This window comes from Narcine bancroftii, chromosome 14 (genome assembly GCF_036971445.1).
Source record: "Narcine bancroftii isolate sNarBan1 chromosome 14, sNarBan1.hap1, whole genome shotgun sequence".
Classification (NCBI taxonomy): domain Eukaryota; kingdom Metazoa; phylum Chordata; class Chondrichthyes; order Torpediniformes; family Narcinidae; genus Narcine; species Narcine bancroftii.
Window position 1 is genome coordinate 34,440,098 of NC_091482.1, and position 25,711 is coordinate 34,465,808.

General features: G+C 40.5%; 1 protein-coding gene across 1 annotated transcript in view; it reads left to right on the forward strand.

Moving 5' to 3' along the window:
* The window catches only part of lrwd1 (leucine-rich repeats and WD repeat domain containing 1), a 77,470-nt gene that overhangs the window by 37,890 nt on the left and 13,869 nt on the right, over positions 1-25,711 (forward strand). Inside the window, exons 8-12 of the mRNA XM_069910541.1 lie at positions 533-659; positions 18,217-18,326; positions 21,185-21,389; positions 23,950-24,022; positions 24,452-24,592. Coding sequence (XP_069766642.1) covers positions 533-659; positions 18,217-18,326; positions 21,185-21,389; positions 23,950-24,022; positions 24,452-24,592 — 656 coding nt within the window. The remainder of the gene's footprint in view (positions 1-532; positions 660-18,216; positions 18,327-21,184; positions 21,390-23,949; positions 24,023-24,451; positions 24,593-25,711) is intronic.

Here is a 25,711-nt window from a genome sequence, read left to right on the forward strand (position 1 = left end):
TTTAGAAGATTGAGAGGGGATCTCATAGAGACATAAAAATTCTGGCAGGACTGGACAGAATGGACGCAGATGGGATGTTTCCAATGATGGGAAAATCCAGAACCCGGGGCCATGGTTTGAGGATAATAGGCAAACCATTTAGGACCGAGATGAGGAGGAATTTCTTTACCCAGAGGGTGGTAAATCTGTGGAATTCATTGCCACAGAGGGCAGTAGAGGCAGGTACATTAAATATATTTAAGAGGGAATTAGATCTATTTCTTCAGTATAAGGGTATTAAAGGTTACGGAGAGAAGGCGGGGACAGGACACTGAACTTTAAGATCAGCCATGATCTCATTGAATGGCGGAGCAGGCTCGAAGGGTCGAATGACCTACTCCTGCTCCTTTCTTCTACGTTTCCATGTTTCTATGTAAAATGCTTTGAGAGGATAAATGGTACAAGCCTCCAGGCAATATTTTGTGTTGCCTTATGTACAATTCTATGTCCTATCAACTCTTATTGTGCAATTTTTAAAACTTTTTTTTACCAGAGCGCTGTTGTCCTGGAACCTCTACATTATCTCCAATGCCACAGTAAGAATAACAACCCAGATGATTTCAGCACTCAGCTCTGGGCTTGTGCTTTTGAGCCAGAAATTGAAAGCTCCCAGATTTCAGGTGAAATAATTTTATTGAAAAAATAAATCCTTTTCTTTCAATTTACGGCCTTAAGGACATATAAAGCAGTGGTTCTCACCTTTTTATTTTCACTTACATACCACTTTAAGTAATCCCAATGCCATCGGTGCTCTGTGACTAGTAAGGAATTGCTTAAGGTGGGTGGAAAAAAATGTTTGAAAACCACTGTTTTAATTGTCCCTAATGTGCACAGTTTCATAACTCCAAAGGGAATGGACCAATGACAATTTTCTCAAGCAAAATATTTTCGTAACAATTGTGTCTAGAGCAATGATTCTCAACTTTCCCTTCCCATTCACATAAGCCTCTCCAAATATTGGAGACTTCTATTGTCATCTCTCATCTTTCTTCACTCCAAAAAGAAATATCCTAGCTCTGTTAACCTTGACTTAGAAGACGCATTCTCCAATCCAGGCCACATCCTAATACATACTGTGTCAGGAATCTTTGGACACACCTGACGAATTCTGTCCCATCTATCCCTCTTGTAGCAAGAATGCACCAGTCAATATTTGTGAATTGAAATCTCCCATTACAACAACCCTATTATTTCTGCACCATTCCACTTCCTGTCTACTTACGTGCACCTCAGTGTCCCAAGGGCTATTATGGGTCCTAGAATCTGCTTCCAATAGAGTAATCGCTCCTTTCCTGTTTCTGACTTCCACCTACACTGATTCAGTAGACAATCCCTCCACAACATGCTCCTTTTCTACAGCTGTAATACTATCCCTGATTAGTAATGCTACCGCTCCACCTTTACCTCCCTTCCTATTCCTTTTAAAACATCTAAAGCCCAGTACCTGTATCAGCCAATCCTGTTCTTGCATCAGCAAGAACGTAGTAATTCCATGAACTGATCCATATTCGTAGTTCATCTCCCATATTCCAAATACTTCTTGCATTGAAATAAACACATTTCAATCCCTCCCACTGACAACCCTATTTTTACCCATATAACAATTTATAGTGGGTGTGGGAAAGTTGAACCAGCAATTTATAGAAAGCGTGGGAAAAGTAATAGCAGCAATGAAAGAACGTGCACAATTTATAGCGAGCGTGGGAACTGGGTACATACAAAAAGGCAAAGTTCAAAATTGTGATTTTGGAAATATCTCTTTGACCTGAGTTCCATGGTATTTCGAGAAACAGGATATTCTGGCTGGGGCACTGCGCCTTATCAGTGTTAATTGCCCAGATCTGTCCCCTGAAGGTGGAGATTAACAAGATAAGGTTTCTTTTAAAGAAAGGCTTTTAAAATCATGATAGAATTAAAATCCTGCTTAACTCTGAAGCTCGTCTTTGTATGTAATTGATTCCTCTCCAAAGTTTGGGTTTTTTTTAAACTTTATTTAAAATTTTATGACATGAATAAAATAATAATTACATTTAAAGAAATAATAAAAAAAAGATAATAAAAATTAGAATACTACATCATTAAACTACACAAATTAACCCCCCCAATAATTATAACACAACATTAATCATCTAATTTAAAATTAATCCAACCTTCCCCCCCAAAATAAAGAGTGAAGAATTAATTAACAATATTGTAAATAAAATAGAAAAAACCCCACTTACAAAAAAAGGATAAAACTTAACAACAAAAAAATTACTAACAACAAAAAAAATATCAATACTAAAATAATACCCTTAAACATATATTTAAATCAAACATAATACATGTATTTAACAAATTAAATCCACTTTAAAACTAAGTTCAAATATTAAAATCATATATGAACCACATATCTGTTATTCAAAAAAATCATAATTAATAATACATAAATACAGAATTTCCATTAATACCAAGTTTCCTTTATTATTCATCGAGAGAACAAAAACATCCCTTAGAAAAACAATCAGATAAACTTTTTATTCCCTTCCCCTCCCCTTATATAAAAAAGAAAAAAAAAGAAAAAAGTTCAAACTCTTATAAAATTCTCCATATTCTTCATTTATAACATCTTCAAAATTCTCTATCGAAATTAACTTAATTTTATTAAACTCTTCTCCCTCAATGTATTTGTACTTAATTTTCTTCTTTTTATTCTTATCACCTTTCCCCTCATCTTTCTCTTCATCTAATTCAACATCCTCAATTTTTGACTTATTATCTTCTGTTACATCATCCTCTTAAAAAAGAAAGAAAAAAGAGAAAACCCCCCCCAAAAAAGATAAAAAAAAAGGAGAGAAAAAAACCTCCTAATTCCCTCTCAATTACAATCAGAAAACAAAAAGAGTTAAAAAAAAATTATTTATTAAAAAAATAATAATAATTAAAAAAACCTTCACTTCTTAAAACCAAAAATTAAAAAGAAAAAAAAAACAGGACGGAGGTCACAACTACCTCCTCCTGTTTAAACCGCCCAAAGCGGTAACTCCCCCAAAATATTGGGTGTGCCCACCCAGTTCCCTCTCCCAACTCCCATTTCATTAAACTATCATCATTATTTAAACTATTTAAACTCTTCCCAAAAAAAAGATAAAAGATTTATTTTTTTAAATCAACGTTACCACTTCGGTCACTATTGCTTCCATTTCTTTTAAAAAACTGGATCCCACCTTACATCTCTACTCTCTTTGGAGACCTTGAAGGACTACATCGTTACTGAAACTGCATGATTGGTAGAGACTGAGCAAAGTCCATAACCTCTTTAGGATTGTCAAAGAACTTTGGCTAATTTCCATTCTAAAAAATCTTCAGTACTGCAGAATACCTGAATGTTCCCTTATGTCTTTTTTTCCACAACCGTTCTTTCACAGAATTAAATTTGCGTCGTTGAAACATAATTTCTTGACTCAAATCTTGATAGAAGAAAACAGGATTATTCTGAACCATCAAAGGAGATCTATTTTGCTGGGCATTTCTAATAGCCGTACGTAAAATTGTCTCTCTGTCACAATAGTTTAAACAACGGATCAAAACAGATCTTGGATTCTGTCCTGAAAAAGATTTTCTTCTTAAAACTCTATAAGCACGTTCCAGTATTAAACCTTCAGGGAATTTATCCTGTCCTAACACTCATGGAATCCATTCAGTAAAAAATTTTCTTGGATCTGGTCCTTCTTTGCCTTCTAGCAAACCAACAATTTTCACGTTGTTCCGTCTAGATTGATTCTCCAAATAATCAACCTTTTTTGCTAAATTTTTATTTTGGATCTGCAATGTTTCAATTATTCTATTTTCATCTTGCAGTTGATCCTGTGCATCGACTAAACCTTGATCACACATTTCAAATCTTTCAATGGTTTCAAGCTTAAAAGCTCCATTAATGACTTCCGCCATCGCATTAATCTTGGAAATTGGTTCACAAAATTAGCTAAGTGACTCGATACAGAATATATCTTATCTTCAAGATCCTTGACAGACATTTCAACAGAAGTAGATTCAGGCATAATGGGGTCTTGCTGTTCCTTAGAGACCACGGGATCTTCTGTCCCTTCCCTTAATTTAGTATCTTTTCTAGCAGTTTAACTTCGTATAAAAATCCCTCTCAAAGTCCCCCCAGCAATGCCAGGAGACTGAAGATCAGGGTTATCTTTTTTAAAATTTTTAAAAATTTTTTATTTTTCACACCATAAATCGCATTAACCATGATACACACTTTTTCCTTTTCACACATATACAGTGCCATTTTCTCCCCCCCCCCCTCCCTCCTCCCATCCCACCCTCCCTACCTCCCCCCTCCCGTCCATTTAAGGTATAAAATCTAGGATACATTAAACCAGTCAGACAATGTTGTCATTCAATAAAAATACACCAGAAATTCCACTGAGTCCATTCTTTTCATTTCCTTTTCCTTCCGTTAACTTAGGTAATGATTGTCCCCGGTAGGTTTTCGCTATTGTGTTCAATGTAAGGCTCCCATATTTGTTCGAATATTTCAATATTATTTCTTAAATTATATGTTATTTTTTCTAATGGAATACATTTATTCATTTCTATATACCATTGTTGTATTTTCAAATTATCTTCCAATTTCCAGGTTGACATAATACATTTTTTTGCTACGGCTAGAGCTATCTTAACAAATCTTTTTGGTGCATCCTCCAAATCAATTCCAAATTCTTTGTTTTTTATGTTACTTAGGAGGAAGATCTCTGGATTCTTTGGTATATTGTTTTCTGTTATTTTATTTAATATCTGATTGAGATCTTCCCAAAATTTTTCTACTTTCTCACATGTCCAGATTGCATGAATTGTTGTCCCCATTTCTTTTTTACATCGAAACATCTATCAGATACTGTTGGGTCCCATTTATTTAACTTTTGAGGTATAATGTATAGCCTGTGTATCCAGTTATATTGTATCATACGTAACCTCGTATTTATTGTATTTCTCATCGTTCCAGAGCATAATTTCTCCCATGTTTCCTTTTTTATCTTTATATTTAAATCTTGTTCCCATTTTTGTTTAGTTTTACCATTTGTTTCCTCATTCTCCTTTTCTTGCAGTTTAATATACATATTTGTTATAAATCTTTTGATTATCATTGTATCTGTAATCACATATTCAAAGTTACTCAAACTGCTTCCTAATTTATCCTTCAAGTAGGATCTCAACTGGTAAGATGCCAGCGCTGTATCTTGAGTTATATTGTATTTATCTTTCATTTGTTCAAAGGATAAGAATCTATTTCCTGAAAAACGATTTTCTATTCTTTTAATCTCTTTTTTCTCCCATTCTCTAAAGGAAAGGTTATCTATTGTAAAAGGGAGTAACTTGTTTTGCGTCAATATTAGTTTTGGCAATTGATAATTTGTTTTATTTCTTTCTATATGAATCTTCTTCCAAATATTAAGTAGATGATGTAATACTGGAGAACTTCTATGTTGTACCAATTTTTCATCCCATTTATATAATATGTGTTCAGGTATCTTTTCCCCTATTTTATCTAATTCTAACCTAGTCCAATCTGGCTTTTCCCTTGTTTGATAAAAATCTGATCGGTATCTTAATTGAGCGGCTCTGTAATAATTTTTAAAGTTTGGCAGTTGTAAGCCTCCTTGTTTATACCATTCTGTTAATTTATGTAGTGCTATCCTCGGTTTCCCCCCTTTCCATAAAAATTTCCTTATTATTTTCTTTAACTCCTTGAAGAATTTCTCTGTCAGTTGTATTGGCAATGCCTGAAATAGGTATAATATCCTTGGAAAAATTTTCATTTTAATACAGTTTATCCTTCCTATTAGTGTTAGTGGTAAATATTTCCAATGCTCTAAATCGTCCTGTAATTTTTTCATTAGTGGATAATAATTGAGTTTATATAGTTGGCCGAGATTTTTGTTTATTTGTACACCTAGGTATCTTATTGCTTGCATTTGCCATCTAAATGGTGATTCCTTCTTAAATTTTGAGAAATCTGCATTATTCATAGGCATTGCTTCACTTTTATTTACGTCGACACTTCTCCATATTCCTTCAATTTCTTATATAATTCTTTTATTGATAGTTCTGGTTCTGTTAAGTATACTATAAAATCATCCGCAAATAAACTGATTTTATATTCCTTGTCTTTTATTTTTATCCCTTTTATATTATTTTCTGTCCTTATCAATTCTGCTAGTGGTTCTATAGCTAACACAAACAATAAAGGTGATAGTGGGCATCCCTGTCGTGTTGACCTGCTTAAGTTAAATTGCTTTGATACATGTCCATTTACTGTCACTTTCGCTATGGTCCCTTATATAATGCTTTAATCCAATTAATATACTTCTCCGGTTAACTGAATTTTTGCAATACTTTGAACAAATAATTCCATTCTACTCTGTCAAAGGCCTTCTCTGCGTCTAAAGCAACTGCTACTGTTGGTGCTTTATTCCCTTCTACTGAATGAATTAAGTTAATAAATTTACAAATATTGTCTGTTGTGCGTCTTTTTTTGATAAATCCAGTTTGGTCTAGATTTACCATTTTCGGTACATACTCTGCTAATCTGTTTGCTAATAGTTTAGCTATTTTATAATCTGTGTTAAGTAAAGATATTGGTCTATATGACGCTGGTGTGAGTGGATCTTTCCCTTGCTTTAGTATTACTGTAATTATTGCTGTTTTACATGAATCTGGTAAGCTTTGTGTTTTATCAATCTGGTTTATTACTTCCAGGAGGGGCGGAATTAATAAGTCTTTAAATGTTTTATAAAATTCTATTGGGAATCCATCCTCTCCTGGTGTCTTATTATTTGGTAATTTTTTTATTATCTCTTGTATTTCTACTATTCCAAATGGCTCTGTTAATTTATTTTGTTCCTCTATTTGTAGTTTTGGTAGTTCAATTTTAGTTAGAAATTCATCTATTTTCCCTTCTTTCCCTTCGTTTTCAGTTCGGTATAATTGTTCATAGAATTCTCTAAAGTTTTCCTTAATTTCTTTTGGATTATATGTAATTTGTTTGTCTTTTTTCCTTGATGCCAATACCATTTTCTTAGCTTGTTCTGTCTTAAGCTGCCATGCTAGGATTTTGTGCTTTTTTTCACCTCGTTCATAATATTTCTGTTTTGTCTTCATTATATTCTTCTCCACCTTATATCTTTGTAGTGTTTCATATTTTATTTTTTTATCCGCCAATTCTCTTCTTTTAGTTGTATCTTCCTTCATTGCTAATTCTTTTTCTATATTTACTATTTCCCTTTCCAACTGCTCTGTTTCCTGATTATAGTCCTTCTTCATCATTGCATCCCATAGTATAAACTTATCTTTCACTAATTTCGTATTTATTTCAAAGTACATTTTAATTTGTCGTTCAATAAATTCTCTAAAATCCTGCCTTTTAAGTAACATGGGGTTTAATCTCCATCTATACATTCTTGGAGGGATGTCCTCTAACTTTACTGTCAATATTAAGGGTGAATGGTCCGATAGTATTCTAGCTTTATATTCTGTTTTTTTTACTCTATCTTGCATACGAGCTGATAACAAAAATAGGTCTATTCTTGAATATGTTTTATGTCTAGCCGAGTAATATGAATACTCCTTTTCCTTTGGGTGTTGTTTCCTCCATATATCCAAAAGTTTCATTTCTTCAATCGATTTAATTATAAATTTGGTTACTTTGTTCTTTCTGTTAATTTTTTTCCCAGTTTTGTCCATATTTGAATCCAAATTCAGGTTGAAATCCCCTCCTATTAATATGTTCCCTTGCGTATCTGCTATCTTCAAAAAGATATCTTGCATAAACTTTTGATATTCTTCGTTAGGTGAATATACATTGAGTAGATTCCAAAACTCCGAATATATCTGACATTTTATCATTACATATCTCCCTGCTGGATCTATTATTTCCACTTCTATTTTAAATGGCACATTTTTACTAATTAATATAGCTACTCCTCTTGCTTTTGAATTATACGATGCTGCTGTTACGTGTCCTACCCAGTCTCTCTTTAATTTCTTGTGCTCCAATTCAGTTAAATGTGTTTCTTGCACAAATGCTATATCAATTTTTTCTTTTTTCAGTAAATTTAGCAGTTTCTTCCTTTTAATTTGGTTATGTATTCCATTAATATTTAAAGTCATATAGTTCAACGTAGCCATTTTATACTTTGTTTATCTTCCCTTTCCGTTTCTCGATCATTACCTTTCCTTCTTATCCATTTCTGTTTTCTTGTTTTGAACCCTTTATAAGACAACATTCCTAAAACATCAAACATTTTCCTTATTCTCCTATTTAAAACTTCTTTAGCCCCAATCCCCCCTTCCCCTCCTGAGTTGTCCTTTATCCCTTGTCGGACAACCACATTTCCCCTCTCCATTTGGATTTGCGAATACACTCGCAAGCGTCAGCTGATTTTGCAGTGACCGCAACTCCTCCCCACCCAGCCCCCCCAGAAAAGATTTCACTTTTCATATGTAACAAAGGTCACTCTTTTAATTCCCTCCTTATTCCCTCTATTCCATTTCCTTCCCTTATTAATTCTTGTCTACACTATCTATATTTTCCTCTAAATTCGGATACATTCATGTATGCACATTATACATATACACACATATACCTCTTTACCCACATACATATAAATCGTGGTCATTTTTACTCTTATTACATGTCTTCATCTCTCTGTTTGTTTTGTAGTTGTTCTGCAAATTTCCTTGCTTCCTCTGGATGCGAGAATAGTTTTTTTCCATAAGATCGTTTTCGATGTATTGAACTCTTCTTTAGGACTTCTTTAGGAGTTCAAAACTTATGTGTCTTTTTAGTTCGCAGTCTTTTGTACTGTCGTTACACGTCTTCATCTCTCAGTCTATTTTGTAATTGTTCTGCAAATTTTCGTGCTTCCTCTGGATCCGAGAATAGTCTGTTTTGCTGTCCTGGAATAAATATTTTCAATACCGCTGGATGCTTTAGTATAAATTTATACCCTTTCTTCCATAAAATCGCCTTTGCTGTATTGAACTCCTTTCTCTTCTTCAGGAGTTCAAAACTTATATCTGGATAAATGAAGATTTTTTGCCCTTTGTACTCCAGTGGCTTGTTGCCCTCTCTTCCTTTTTCCATTGTTTTCTCCAGTACCTTTTCTCTTGAAGTATATCTTAGGAATTTTACTAAAATAGATCTTGGCTTTTGTTGTGGTTGTGGTTTAAAGGCCAATGCTCTATGTGCCCTTTCTATTTCCATTTCTTGCTGTAGTTCTGGACATCCTAGGATCCTAGGTGTCCAATCTTTTATAAACTCTCTCATATTCTTGCCTTCTTCATCTTCCTTAAGGCCCAGTATCTTTATGTTATTTCTTCTGTTATAATTTTCCATTATATCTATTTTCTGAGCTAACAGTTCTTGTGTCTCTTTAACTTTTTTATTAGATTCCTCTAATTTCTTTTTTAAGTCTTCTACCTCCATTTCTACTGCTGCTTCTAGTTCTTCCACCTTGTCCATTTTCTTTCCCATTTCTGTTAAGGTCATATCTATTTTATTCATTTTCTCTTCTGTATTGTTTCTTCTTCTTCTTAAATCATTAAATTCTTGTGCTTGCCATTCTTTAAATGACTCCATGTATTCTTTAATAAGAGAAAGTATATCCTTTGTCTTGCCTTTCTCTTCTTCTTCTATTTCACTGTACTCTTCCTCTTCCTCTTCTTCTTCCTCTGGGTTGGCCATCTGTTGTTTCTTTGTTTTCTTTTTCTTCTCTTCTTTCTTGTTTTCGTTGTCTTCTATGTTCTCCTCTTGCTGCAGGTGTTCTGCAGCTGTCATTGCCGGCTGTGGAGATCGACTCCCCAGCTGGTCACCCCTCCCGTCAGTGTGTTTTTTTGCATGCGCGGTTGCGCACTTTTACTCGACTCAGCGAGCCATTTTTGTAGTCCACTTTGTACCGACCTGAGGGAGCGGGTTTCTCTCTCCACCGCGGGCCTCTTCGAACAGGTAAGTCCTTCTCCTTCTTCTTCCGTTGTCGTCTCTTCCTCTCTTCTTACCGTTGGTTTTGATTTTTCTTTTTTCGTCGCCATCTTCTTTCCACCTTTATACTCGCTTTACTTTAATTTTTATTTTTGTGCCTTTGTGTTTTCCTTTGTTTTTTCGACTTTTCTGGAGAGGGCTGGAGTTCACCGTCTGGCCACTACTCCATCACGTGACTCCTCCATCAGGGTTATCTTTAAGCCAAATCTCTTTAATCATCTTCTCTGAATCGATGTCTGGAAAAACCGTTGTAATTGAAGATGCATTTTGCAGCGCCACCACTATAGCAGTCGAATGACAACTCTTTAACTCTCCAGCTGGTGGCGCCCCAGCTGATTCAACTGTCAAAGCCTCAGCAACCACACCTGCAGTGGCCACCATGCGAAACACTGGCACCCTTCCAGCCCCTTGTTCTGAAAGCTGTTGAGTGCGACCTTCAGAGAGCCTCACTGGCTTAAAACGAAGCTTCAATGCCGAACTCTGCACGTCCTCTTCTGGATCCATTCTACGCTGAGTCCTGGCTTCTTGTAAACAAGTAGGCTCAGACAATTTCGGAAAATGTAGTTTTTTAACAGTCTGTTGATATTTTCTTTTACCTTTTTTTTTGCATATAAACCATTAGGCACTAATCCAACACCTCTTATTATTTATAAACTTTTAAAAGAACTTTAACGGGCACTTAAAGACAAAACAATAAATCAGAGTCAGGAGAGGTCTGGAAGGTCTGTTCCCTACGCCATCTTGCCACGCCCCCTCCCTTGCCAAAGTTTGTTAATGTGTTGCAGGAGGATATTCTATATAATGGGCGAATGAGACCTTTGGGGGGAAGTTGAATGGCAAATCACGGGAGATTAACTGCGGGACTATGTTTTGTCTCATGTCCCAAGTAAATGCAAATTGCTCTTGTGAGTTGGAATGTTGAATACTATACCTGCTTGGAGTATGCAAGTGTGCATTATATGAAAATATTTTTACTCAATTCATGATTTTCTGCACGTTATATGCATGTGCATGTTTTCTGAGTGAAAGTACGTTTATGCTCCCTCCTTTATCCTTCCTCACAATCTCATGACCCATTTCATCAACCTTCATCTGCTTTTTTTCTATGTCCTATCATTCTGTTTCCCATCCCCCTGCCAAACTAGTTTAAACCCTCTAGTGAATCTCTCCATCAGAATATTGGTCCTCTTCCAGTTCAGGTGTCACCTGTCCTCCTTTTTGTACAGATTGTACCTTCCCCAGAAGAGATCCCAGTGATCCAGAAAAATGAAACTCTGTCCACTGCACCATATATACTGCCACACATGTATATGGCATATCATCCTATTCCTGCCCTCACTGACCCATCACACAGGCAGCATTCCTGAGATTGCAACCTTTGAGGTCCTGTCTTTCAGCATCCTACATAGTTTCCTGTATTCTCTTTTCACAGTCTCATCCCTTTTCCAGCTTCTGGGTACTCACCCTCCCTTTTCAGGATGCCATGGACCCAATCCAAGAAGTTCCTGACCTTGGCATCTGGGAAGCCACAGACTACCAGATGTCTCTTATCTGTAGAATCTCCAGTCTGCTTCTCTAACTGTTGAATCCCCTTTTCACCCTCCTTCCCTTCTGAGCCACAAGGCCAAAGGCCAGGTTACTGTGGCTTTCCTTTAGAAAGTCACCCTCCCCAACAGTATTCAAAGGGGTATATTTATTATTCAGGGTAATGGCCACAGGGGTATCCTGCACTTCCTGCCTGCTTGCCTTACCTTTCCCACCCTTGACGGTGACCATGCCTCCTGAAGGTGTAACTACCTCCCTGTAGCTCCTATCTATGAAGTCCTCATTCTCCTATGTCAGTAAGAAGGTTATCGAGTTGCATGTCGAGTTCCAGTAAGGAGCTGAATCTTGATGCACTGTGCAGATGTAGCAATCAGGGAGATGGCAAATCTCCCAGAATTCTCACATCTCACAAGATGAATGCCTCATTAATCCTTTTACCATTCTTATTATTCTATCTTGGCACTAGTACAAGGTCAAAGAATAACTAATGATAAACTTTCAACAGAGTCTTACCTTAGTCTCTGCCTTTTCTCACCGAAGTTTCTGAGCCAAAATCTCCACTCACCATTCATCACAGTGCAAACGTTTCCATAAACCACATTTCAAAATAAATAAAAATGGTGAAAGACAAAGATAAAGTGAAGCAGTGTTTGTGGTTCATGGTTCATTTGGAAATCTGATGGCAGAGGGGAAGGAGCTGTCCTTGTGTTGCTGAGTGCTGAGTGCTCACCTTCAGGCTCCTGTACCTTTTTCCTGATGGTAGCAGAGTGAACAATTTCCATACCTTGATGAAGGGCTCAAGCTCAAAATGTTGGTTATGTATCTTTATCTTAGCTATATAAATTACAGCATCGAGTCCACGCTGCTGAAGATCCAGCTGCGCTGGGTGGGTCACGTCTCCAGAATGGAGGACCATCGCCTTCCCAAGATCGTGTTATATGGCGAGCTCTCCACTGGCCACCGTGACAGAGGTGCACCAAAGAAAAGGTACAAGGACTGCCTAAAGAAATCTCTTGGTGCCTGCCACATTGACCACCGCCAGTGGGCTGATCTCGCCTCAAACCGTGCATCTTGGCGCCTCACAGTTCGGCGGGCAGCAAGCTCCTTTGAAGAAGACCGCAGAGCCCACCTCACTGACAAAAGGCAAAGGAGGAAAAACCCAACACCCAACCCCAACCCCAACCAACCAATTTTCCCCTGCAACCGCTACAACCGTGTCTGCCTGTCCCGCATTGGACTTGTCAGCCACAAACAAGCCTGCAGCTGACGTGGACATTTACCCCCTCCATAAATCTTCGTCCGCGAAGCCAAGCCAAAGAAGAAGAAGAATAAATTACACAGTTAGTCCTGCTGAGTTTCTCCAGCATTATGTTTTTATTTCAACCACAGTGTCTGCAGACTTTTGTGTGTAACTTTGCTCTTGGTGTAGCTCCTGCAGACGGTTGGCATAATAGTGGCCAGTAGCCTTGCCCGCTTCAGTCTTCTGATGAAGTGCAGTCGTCATTGCACCTTCCTGACAAGTGAGGAGATGTTGTGTCCATGGTAGGTCATAGCTCACTTGTCCTCCTGAAGTCTACGATAATTTCCTTGATCTTTTTAACATTGAGACTTGGGTTGGTGCTTTCGCACTATACCAGGAGATTTTCCACCTCTGTTCTGTAGTGTGTTTCGTCATTGTAGTTGATGAGTCCTCCTAATGTTGTGTCATCTGCAAATCTGATGACGCTGTTGGAGCTGAATCTGGTGATGCAGTTGTTGGTCAGTAGCATGAACAGGAGCAGGCTGAGCACACAGTCCTGAGGTGCACCAGTGGTCAGCGTGACAATGCTTAACTTTTAGTATTGACAGACAGACTGTGATCTTTCTTCAGAAGTCAAGATTCTAATTACAGAGAGGGGTGTTTGAGTCCCAGTGAGGACTCCAGGTCCCTGACTTGTGATCCTCAGAAAGCCTGGTTTCTTTATTGTGGCTGTTGAGTTCCTTTTTGTTAGTGTCCAATGGACTGAAAAATACTGCACTCCTGAAGGTGGCAAACCAGCCAAAAAGACAATTTTGTAATTTTTTGTAGTGGCAGCTACTCTGCTCCTGCAATAACACACACAATTAGATGGGTTGAGCTCAGTGAACAGACTCCTTTATTGCAGGCTGCTGGGCTGCACTTATACTCCCAGCCTGGACCTGGCTGAGAACCGCGCTGGAGGGCGCTGATGTCTCCCGGGCATCACATGGTCCCCCAGTGTGGGTTTCTGAGCCCCGTGCTGGAAGGAAAGGAAACCCCTGACGGCGTCATTTTGCCCGGCTACCTTGCCACGTGGCTTACAAGCGGGGCCGGTTCGCCTGCCTCGTGGTGAGCCGCCACACAATCCCCCACCTCCAGAACCGGTGCCAATGTCCTTTTTTGACGGGTGGGCTCGCTTCTTGGGCTGGGCAATGACCATGGGCTTAGTGGGATCGAGGTGCTCTGGCTTCAGCCTGTCCATGGTAAACAGCTCCTGCATGCCGCCAATGTTCAGCATGAATGTCGAGCCGGAATGCGGTACAACCCTGTACGGCCCCTCGTACGGTCGCTGCAGAGGTTCCGCGGTCGGGCCCCGCCAAGCGAATATGTACTCTACGGAAAGCAGTTCGCCGGGCACGTGAGACAGGCGGGTGTCATGCCTGGGCGGCGGTGGGGATTCAAACAAGTCCAAGCGTGCCCTGAGGTGAGGAAGTAGTACGTACGGTAACCGCTGGGGTTTGTGAGGTGCGTTGACAAACTCACCAGGTAGTGCCAGCGGCGTACTGTAGACCAGCTCAGCTGATGATGCTTGAAGATCTTCCTTGGGAGTGGAGCGGATGCCCAGGAGCACCCAAGGCAGTTCGTCCGCCCAGTCGGGACCAGTGAGGCGGGCCATGAGTGGCGACTTAAGGTGGCGGTGCAGACGTTCGACCAGTCCATTGGCCTGCAGGTGGCAGGCCATTGTGCGATGTAGCTGGATCCCCAACCTGTTGGCGAGCTGTGCTCAGATCGCAGATGTGAACTGGTGAGGTCACCTGGGACGCCGAACCGGACGACCCAACCATGCAACAGTGCTTGGGATCTGGAGTCGGTGGAGGTGTCTGGCATCGGGACCGCCTCGGGCCATCGAGTGGTGTGGTCCACCACCGTAAACAGGTAACAGTTGCCCTGGGAAACCGGTAAGGGCCCAACGATGTCCACGTGAATGTGGCTGAACCATTCCCGGACGTGCCAAAACTCCTGTACGGGCGCCCTGGTGTGCCTGTGCACCTTGGATATTTGGCAATGGGTGCATCTTCTGGCCCAGCCCGCGATCTGCTTCCGCTGCCCATGCCATACGAACCATTCTGCCACCATCTGGACCGTGGACCTGATGGATGGATGTGAAAGGTTGTGGATGCGACGGAAGACCTGCCTGCACCACTGCTGGGGAACCACTGGCTGCAGGGTGCCCAAGGAGACATCTCACAGGATGGTGCTTTCGCCGCTCGGAGTCGGGAGGTCTCGGAACCGCAGGCCCGTAATGGCAGTCTTGAAGGCCCTCTTCTTCCTCATCAGACATCTGGACCCAGGCGAGCTAGTCGAAGTCAAGGCTGGGCGTCAGCGCGCAGATGGCTGGTCACAAGAGTGTTTCAGCAACCACATTGTCCTTCCCCGCCTTGTGCCGAATGACGGTGGTAAATTCTGACACGAAGGAGAGGTGATGCTGCTGGCGGGCCGACCAGGGATCCTTTGCCATCACAAGCACCTGGGTGAGGGGTTTGTGGTTGGTGAAGATGGTAAAAGTCCTTCCCTCCAAAAAATAGTGGAAATGCCGCACCGCTAGATACATGCCCAATAACTCGCGGTCGAAGGCACTATACTTGCGTTCTGGCAGGCGGAGCAGGTGGCTGAAGAATGCCAGCAGCTTCCAATCCCCATTCACTTGCTGCTCCAGGATGGCACCAATGACTGTGGCAGAGTGTCATATGCAGGTCCATGTGCGGGTGGGCGAGCATGGTGGCTTTCGCAAGGCCATCCTTGGTGGCCTCAAATGCGGTGCAGGCTTCTGGGTTCCAAGCAAGTGTTTTGTTCTTGGCTGCCATGAGGGCGAACAGCGGCTGCATGATGCACACAGCTCCCGGGATGAAGCGGTTGTAAAAGTTGACCATACCTGTAAATTCCTGCAGCCCCTTGAGGCTGTCCGGGTGTGGGAACTCCCTGATAGCGGTGACCTTCGCAGCGGTGGGCGTGGCCCAGGAACTGCATGGACTCTTTCCCGAACTGGCACTTGGCCGGGTTGATGGTAAGGCCAGTCGGCTAGCCAGGAGAAAAGGGCACGTAGGTGGGCCTTGTGTTGCACCCGGTCCTTGCTGGCGACGAGGATGTCATCCAAATAAATAAAGATGATATCCAAGTCCCTGCCCACAGAGTCCATGAGGCGCTGGAGGGTCTGAGTGGCGTTCACGAGCCTGAACAACATGCGCAGGAATTCGAACAAGCCAAAGGGGGTGATGATGGCTGTCTTGGGTTTGTCCTCAGGGTGCACTGGGATCTGGTGATATCCGCGCACCTTGGAGAAAACCCTTGCACCGTGCAGGTTGGCCGTAAACTCATGGATGTGAGGGATGGGTTAATGGTCAGGAACGGTTGCCTCGTTGAGCTGTCAATAGTCTCGCAGGGACACCAGCTGCCGGAGGTTTTCGGGACCAGGTGGAGTGGTGAGGCCCATGGGCTGTCAGACGACCGAATGATCCCCAGCTCCAACAGGTATGGAAACTCCTGCATCGCTACCTGGAGCTTGTCAGGCGGGAGATGGTGTGCCTTGGCCCTGGGTGGGGATGTGGTGGAACACCCCGTGGCGCGGCGAGGCAGCGAACTGTGGCTTGAGGAGTGTCGGGAACTCGACCAGGATTCGCTGGAACTTGTTTCGGGGCATGCTGATCGTGGCTATCTGCGGTTGCTCTGAGTGGGAGGCATCGAGGCAAAGAGCCTGGAAGGTACAGCCGTTCACCAGGTGCCTACCTTGTATGTCCAGCAAAAGCCCGTGTGCGAGGAGGAAGTCTGCACCCAGGATGGCAGTCAGGAGGGACAAGACGGTGAACCTCCACGTGAAATTTCGTTGGCCGATCTGGAAGCGGACTGTTTTGTCTCCATACGTCCGGATTGCTGTTGCGTTGACCGCACAGAGGGGAGGTCCACGAGGTCGGTTCCTGGACTCAACAGCTGTGGCCAGGATGATGCCGATCTAGGCTCCAATGTCAACGACGAACCGCCGGCTGCTGACTGAGTCCCACAGGTAGAGGAGGCTGTGTTGTTGGCCAGCCGCCGCAGCCATTAACAGTGGGCAGGCTGTTCGTTTCCCTGGAATGAGCAGGGCTGACGACACTTTCGAGACTTGGCTCCCCAGCACTGGTGGTAGAAGCAGAGGCCTGGAGCGGATGCTGTGGATTTGGTTATTCTCTTGGGGGCCCCTGCAGGGGCTGGGTGCTCTACAGCAGCGCTAGGTGCAGGCTTGGCATGGTCGTGCCTGTGCCTTGTGACCTACTGGACCACTGAGCCCTCCGGGAATCGTGCGAGCCATAGCTCTTGGACCTTCTGGGTGACCTTCCTCAGGTCGGTGAAGCTCTCCTGGACTAGCAGCGGCCGCATGTCCCCGGGCATATGATCAAGGAAGATGTGCTCGGAGTGGGCAGTTGGTGTGCTCACCCATGAGCGCGAGCATCTCGTCCATCAGCTCCATTGGGGACCTGTCTCCCAGGGCGTTGAGGTGCAGTACCCAAGTGGCATGCTGGTGTCTGGATAGTTCGAGGGACCCGGTAAGCACTCGTTTGATGGTTTCGTACTTGTCCTCGGAGGGTGGGTGCTGAACAAGGTGCAGCACACATCTGGCGGTGGCCTGGTCCAGGGCAGCGACCACATGGTAGAATTTGGTCATGTCAGACGAAATCTGGTGGAGGTGAAACTGAGCCTCCACGTGGCTGAACCAGGTCTCCGGCTCCTGAACCCAGAATTCAGGCAGTTTTACAGCTATAGCGCTGATCCCAGGCTCACTCATGATGGGTTCAAAGTCGTTTGAACCTGTCAGGGTCACCAATTGTAGGAGCAGCTACTCTGCTCCTGCAATAACACACAACCAGCTGGAAGGAAGGAAAACCCCCTGACGGCGTCATTTTGGCTGGCTGCCCTGCCTGCCTTGTGGTTAGCTGCCACACTTTTATATTTAAAAATAGAGTATTATTGAACAATACAAATCACAACTGCTACAGATTTCTCAGGCAAAGACATTCTAAAGCTTGTTGAGATTACAACTGCATCACTAGACTATTGAGAATATCACTAGATGCAAATGTAATATGAGTGTGCATGTTTGTCCGATGGATGATCTTTACTGGTCTTTGAGATGGTTAAATGAGAAATTTCAGGATTTTCTTCACAAATGCTCTTGCAGGTAATTTAAAATTACCTTTTAACTTTCAAAATGTAAGTTATTGGAGAATATTCATCATTCTTTTCAATATTTATGGGTTATTTTTCAGTCTTAATTTTTAGAATAAAAATTGAGCAGAAGTACTTGGGGGAATAATTTGTTTTGCATAAATCATTTAATTAATGTTTGAATTAGATGTTCAGGTGCAATCATCGCGAAATGTGGCTGTATGTGGAGGAGATTCAGTTTGCATCATTGACTGTGAAACTGGAATTGTTCACCATAAATACAAATCAATTGGAGATGTAAGTATAATTATGTAGGAAATTATTTGTAAATTGGATAATTCCTCCACTCACACACCCACAAAAAAAGGTTGCAGGGATTAAGATGTGTGATCATGTTATGTTTGCTAATAGCGGTGCTGGCCAAATGCCTGATTTAGAAAACCTGATCATTCTAATGAATTCTGCATGTTAACCATGTTATTGATTGCCTGCTGAGCCCCTGAAGACCCTCCAGACATGTATTGAGAATACCTATGAGGCTATTATTGGGAGAAAAGAAGCTTAATGGAGTGCCAAATGCATCCTTTAATTGTCCATTAGCCTCAGTACTTCACCTACCTACAACCTCTAGATCAGTGTGCTTCATATACCATGTTACGCACATGGTATTTCTATGTGCCAAACCTCAAATCATGCTTTCTAAACACTAAATGTATTCACTTTGATCTTATCTAAACCTCCCACTTTTGTTTTTAGAATTCTAGCAGAAACATTTACTCAACATTATTTTACCTATGGACTGTGAATCATAGGGCCATGGAGAATAGTGAGGAGCTAGGTGTACAAGCTTTAACAATCCCTAGAGGTGGCACTATAGGCTGATAAAGTGATAAAGAAGTATATGGACACTTGCCTTCATGAGCTGGGTCATGAGGAGGTTATGCGACAAATTTATAAAGCATTGGATAGGTCACACGGGAGTTCTGTGTACAGTTCTGGATGGTGAAATGCAAGAATGATGAGATGGCACTGTCAAGGTGAAGAGGGACTTTCAGAATGATGTGGCTTTAGCATGCAGAATTTCTGTTATGAGGAGAAATTGGAAAGGCTGAGTGTTTTTGTGTGAGTGGGTGTTGCTAAGAGAGGTACCTGACTGAGGTATCCAGGAATTATGAGGGACATAGATAGGGTGGAAGGAAATGTTTCAATTTAGCAAATGTATCTAAAACCTGAGGGTATACATATACGTTAAGACCATACATATAGGAGCAGAAATAGGCCATTCAGCCCATAGTCTGCTTTGCCATTCCATATGAGGTCATTCATTCTCCCACTTCCCTGCCTTCTCATCATCTTTGATACCCTGATTGTTCAGATACTTGTTAATCTCTGCCTTAATACACCCAATGGCTTGGCCACTACAGCTGCCCGTGGTAGGACATTCCAGAGATTTGCCATTCTCTGGCTAAAGAAATTCCGCTGGGACTATGATTTAAATGGATGTCCTTCAATCCTGAAGTTGTGCTCTCTTGTCTCTCCTACTATGGGAAACAATTTTGCCACATTTACTCTATTCAGGCCTTTTAACATTTGAAATGCTTCTATGGGGTCTCCCTTCATTCTTCTGAACTGCAGGGAGTACAGTCTAAGAGCCGTTAGAGGGGAGCTGAGGAAGGATTTTCTCATCCACAGAGAGTGTATGTTTTCTTACTTACCATTTCCCATTATTCCAGCTCCATATAGACTTTAAATGGCCTATTAAAGGAGCAGATGGAGGTTTATTTTAAAATCCTGCAACCGAGGGGTCTGGACCTAAGATTAGTGGTGCCTATGTTCGGCAGCAGCCAGCCTTGAGGGGTTGCAGACTCCAGGGAAGCTGAGGACTGGCACAAGGTACCAGAAAACAGGGAGAATACCCCCGTTTGAGAAGGAAAAACAGAGGAGACAACCCATGGGTCAGTGACCATTGGCAGCAATCACTCAGGGATTTTGTGGCTGAATAACACACAGGCTGTTACTGACTTGAGGTGAGGAACCCATGAAGGCTGTGGTCAAAGGACTCACACCAGGCTGCAGACTGCTAGAGACTGGCTGAAGGGGGTACCAGGTATCGGAACTGGGATGGGAGAGGGTGCTGAGGGCACTGAAGGCTTCCTGATTATGTCGGAGGTTCAGGTCTAGAGCTTGGGTTACTGATATTTGGACTGGAGTCTGTGTGGCTGGGGGAGCACTGGAGGCGAATCCATGGACATTCATTGACTCTGGGGGTCTCCCTTTTGCTTCACTTTCTGACTGTAAGAGCATCTGGCAATTTCTGCTGATGTTGAATCTTTCTGCCTTATGGCAGACTAAAGTAAATTTGGTGTAATATTACCCCTGCTTTGTTACATGTCAATAAAGGAATCTTGAATCTTATTTAAAAGAAGGTTATTTAAGATTTAACATTGGGAATTGTAATTGAATCACACTTTATTCTTTACACAGTTTCCTTACTGCAGTTATGACATTTTGTTATGGGAAACTCAACACATTTCACTGATGAGGTATCGCCACAGATATCATCCATTTCCATTACCCAATGAAACCAAAGCTGAGGCAGTTTCACAACTTTTAATTCAGAGGAGAATGCAATCTTTACACACCACTGTAGTCAGTCAATAGGTAGCTCCTGTAGTGTCCAGAGATCTTAATGTAACCCTCATAGTCTATTGTAAGACGGACATGTGGCGGGCTGGCTATTGTATACCTTATTTTAGCAAGTTCCTCTATGTTGCTTTGAGAATGTGCTTCTCTGTTTTTCCCTATTTATAATACATAAATACCTTGGACAAATTGGTGCCTCCTAACTGAGTCCAGTGTTTTAATGTTTGATATCAATATTTCTAATACTTAAGACCAACAATTTTATTATTTAAACCATGTGGTCAAAGTTTAAAGTGCAACTGCTTCAGTTCATTTGTTAAGGTAGATGAAATTTACATTTACTGTTTATTAGTGACTAACCCAGTTACAGTGTCATAATGTTTTCCTTAGGATTTCTTTTCTGAATCGATAAAGCATGTTGTACTTTGGCATTTTTGTATTGATGAACACTTAATGTTTTAAGAATGCTATTTTCACCATAAGATTCTAACTGTTTAAATTGTTTTCCTTAGGATCTCTTTTCCCTGGCATGGACCACACTAACGGTGATTGATAAGAATCGGAAAAGAAAATTCAACGTACTAGCTGTGGCTGGCCACATGGGTGTAGTGAAGTTGATTCATGCAAAAGTAAATTACTGCTATGGAAGTATAAAGGCTCACAAGAAACAAATCTCAACACTCTGCTTTTCTCCAAAACGGGAGACTTTTCTCTTCAGTAAGCAGAAACTTCACATTATTTAGGTGGAATAAGAAAGAGCAAGTCTAATGTTTGCTATTAATGGAGAGAGAGAAAAGCATTTTAATAGGTATTACCTAGAATTAAAATGAAGGTAAAAGATCTGCTAAAATAAGGGAGACCTGGATTATATGTTATTTTCAGTCTGGAAAAATGGGCACTTATGAACAAATCCAAGAAATTGGTTTTAAATAATTTCTTAACTCATTGGTAATGGGTCAGAACCAATACCTTGTCAATGCCATTCATCAGAAGAGCTGATATTTAAAAAAAAATCAAGTTATCAAAGATTTTGGCATATTTAAAATCTTCCCTTTGGTTCAATATTCTGCTGGATATTGACCCACTGTTTCAATTCTACTTTTTAACATGCTTTATCTTCTAAATCTGAGCTTTGCAATAGTTCATGGATAATAATTTCCTTTTTGTCAAGGCATCTTGATCATGCATTATTCTAAATATATATACAGCCAATTTATCATTACTTCTTCTCTTGTTAATTTTTAAGATCTGTGAGTTACATAGAAAATTTGATGCCTGTCTTTGACAAATAATTTCTCTAATTCTACTATGCTTTCAGGAATTGTGCATTTGAACCCCTAGGTGTCGCTGTTCAGTCTTATCTTCAGACAGCTTTCCTCTTTTACGATGTTCTTGATTTTATTGATCACACTGATTGTCATCCTAAAAACTGTCATAATCCTACTTGCCATTTGTCAAACCATGTTCCCACTATTGATCAAATTTTGTGCTCTGAAAATTTTGCGTGACCAGTGGGTTAACTTCACTACCCTCATTTTGATTTTTCCAGACCAGCATCCTTGAATTTGACTTTTAAATATCCTTTTTTTATCGCTACATGAAATATAATGATAAAATTAATACTAATTCTTGATTTTATTTCAACGATTTCTGTGGTTCTTAATTTCTCATGAATGTAGTAACAAGTGGTGCTGCTCTCCTTGTTAGATGAGAAAGATCTTCCTTCTCGTTCTTTCACTTAAATCTTTCATTTCCACATGAACAACTTTAGTCATTTTTAGTGTAACTGGTGTAAAATGTGGCAACTAAAATTTAAAACAAATGGGTTGACTCACATGCATCAGTCACAATATTCTTTTCTCAGATGGAGGAGACATGCCACATCTGGTTTAACATTTAATAACATCTGTCACTGGCAACATCTCACAAAGCTTATGATGTAACTCAGGAGTCGACGGGCATGAGGTCAAGGGTCAGATGTAGGTTGATTGGATCAGGTTCTGGAGTATTGGATTGGGCATGAAGGTGGGAGGTAAATGGTTTATTTTATCAGATTTCATTCCCACAGAATTCTAGTGTGTACATCTGCTCGAGTGGCAAACCCATCCTCCTTGCAATTTTTTTCCATAGCATGGGCACAGTTTACTGAAAATGTCTGTAACAGACATTCAGGAATATGCTTAAAAACTGAATGGATTAATATTATTGATGTTCCAAATAATGAAAAGTCTATAGTGTTTAAAAAGGATAAATTGAACCAATTTTGAAATTGGATTTAATGTCTATTAAGAGTATTCTAAAGTGGGTGTGAATTATGATCTCAAAGCAACTATTCAATTCCAGAGGATTTACTTCAATTTGCAGAATCATAGATCCATGAATGAGAAGAAACAGCTGAACCACCCAACCTACCCCTTTGCTATATTTACTCAATTAATATCTTAATAAATACTTTCACAGTGCTGTGCGGCACACATGGAAAATGTTCAAAACTTTTTTATTTTCTTCTGGCCCAAAAGCATTAGATGGGTGGTACAGTTAATGTAGTCGTTGGGCGACACAGTTGGTGTCGAGGTTAGCGCAAAGCCTTTATGGCACCAGCAATCGGGACTGGCGTTCGAATCCCACGCTGTCTGTAGGAGTTTGTACATGGGTTTTTCCTGGGGCCTCCACTTTCCTCCATCTGCTCGAAACGTACCAGAGGTGTAGGTTAATTGGGTGTAATTGGGTGGAACAGACTTGTGGGCTGAAATGGCCTGTTATGTTTAAATTTAAATTTAATTTATGTGACCTGCAGGATTTTCACAAAACTTTGACAAAGTCCCTCAAGTTAGGCAACAGCAAAATAGCAAACCCATGGTATTAAAGAGCAAGGGGGCATGTAGGATCCAAACTTTACTCAATGGGAGAAAGCAAAGGCTTTAATAACATTAAAGTAATCGGAATCCTTTGGAGAGTGGTGGTTGGCCACTTGTCTGTTTTAGTCTTTCAATGGTTTGGGCTTCATTGTGAGAATCATAATTATCTCTTTGAGTTGAAATTCTTTGCAAGATCCATTATTTCTGGCAGGTTCTTTTATTCAGTGAAGACTTTTTTGTTTTGAGTTGGAAAATGTTACCAATATCATAAAAACTCATTATTATAATGGAACAGTTATACTGTGCTAAACAGCAAATAACAAAAAAACAGTAGGTACATAATCTATTGAGAGGTCACCCATGACATTGTCTCATTTTCACAGCATTTCAGGTTATAATCATTTATTTTCTTTCAACAGCTGGATCCTATGATCACACAATCATCTTATGGGACATTGGATTTCCAGATCTTGATTATAGGTTCCAAGCAAGGTATGTATTATGCAATACACACAAGTGCTCGAGACTATGTATTGTGCAAACTTAGTGAATGTAAAGTATTTCACGTATTCTTCGTTCTTTCAGGGGGTTTAATTTTCACTTCTTTTCATTTTTACTCAATAGATGTCAGATCAGATTATTCTCTTGCTTAAATGTGTCCTTTCTTTATGAACATATTTAGACTTCTTGCATATTTTTCTGATGACATAGTTTTGAATTTTGCCTAATTTTCAAAGTATGGGTGACATCTTTAAAAAAAGAAATAAATTGTCAATAAATTGATACTTTCATGAAATAGAGAAACAAACTGAATGTACAAGCTACCAAGCCTAGTAGAAGAAGAGATTTTATTTCCCAGAGTATAGGTTCTTGTAACTAGAATATCCAGATTAAACACATTATATTTTCTTTTTGCAATAGTCGTTTGCTAGTTTTGACTAGCTGTTCAACTCCTTTAAAGATGAGCCTTGTTCCAACTTGTCCTGATCAATATCTTATGGCTGCTTGTGAAGAAGGTTGCTTTGCCTGGGACATCACACCAACAAAGGTCGAGGGAAAAAGGTAAGTGGGAAAAAGGCAAGTAATATATTTTGTGAGTCGGCATTCAATTATATTATTTAATCAAGTTTTTATTCCGCCTGCCTATGGAGTATTACAAGAGTTTTCTTTTGACTCCTACATCTTATTCAAATATCATCATGAATTTTAAATTCTCAGAGAAATTGTGACCCGAATGGAGGCCCTCGTATCTGTGCTGGTCTAGAAAGAACTGTCCAGCAGAAATCCACTTTTTGACACCAAGTCCATTGCCCTGCATTTCACAACTCTTTAAGTACATGTGATATGAAGAGACACTGTGCCTCTACTACCCTTCCTGATACCTGTCACTTGCCACAGGAAAAATACTTTGCTTTCATTCTAATCCTTCTCCCAAACACTTTAAATTTCTGTTTCCTGATTATTTTTGTCTGCTCTACATTGGGCCCTCTTAATTTCAATCGACTTTCCTTGCTGATAGCTCTTTTCCAAGAAAATAATTGTATCTTAGCCAATCTTTCATCACAGCTACAATTTTTCAAACCTTGAAACACCATTGTAAACCATTGCATCCAGTCCACTGCAACCATTCCTTTCTGATTTGGTGAGCGGAAACAACACCCAAGGTGTGGTGTATCTAGTGTTGTGTTCTGTTCCTGAATTACCTCCATGCTGTCACAGTATCATTAGTTATGCAGCTCACCTAATCTATGCCAACCACCATCCTACTTGCCGGCATTAATTTTTATCCCTCATTCAAGTACCTGGGGAAGATGCCTGTTAAATGTTGTTACCTCATCTGCCATCTCATTTCAGACACCAATGATTCTTTCAGTGAAAGTTTTACCCTTTTTAAAAAAAAAAAATTGGTGCAAAAAGATGAGAAAAAGTGAGATGAGGGCAGGTCCCAGGTGGTGAGAGTTCTTAATGATGGAGGTTGCTTTCTTGAGACACCGCCTCTTGAAAATGTCCTCAATGGAGTGATGGAGGTTGCTTTCTTGAGACACCGCCTCTTGAAAATGTCCTCAATGGAGTGAAAAGAACGACACACCAATGCGATAGACATCTCCAAACTTAATGTTATTGGATAGTGCAGGAGTGGTACTGGGGAGGGTAAAATGGAACAAAAACAGAAAATAAATT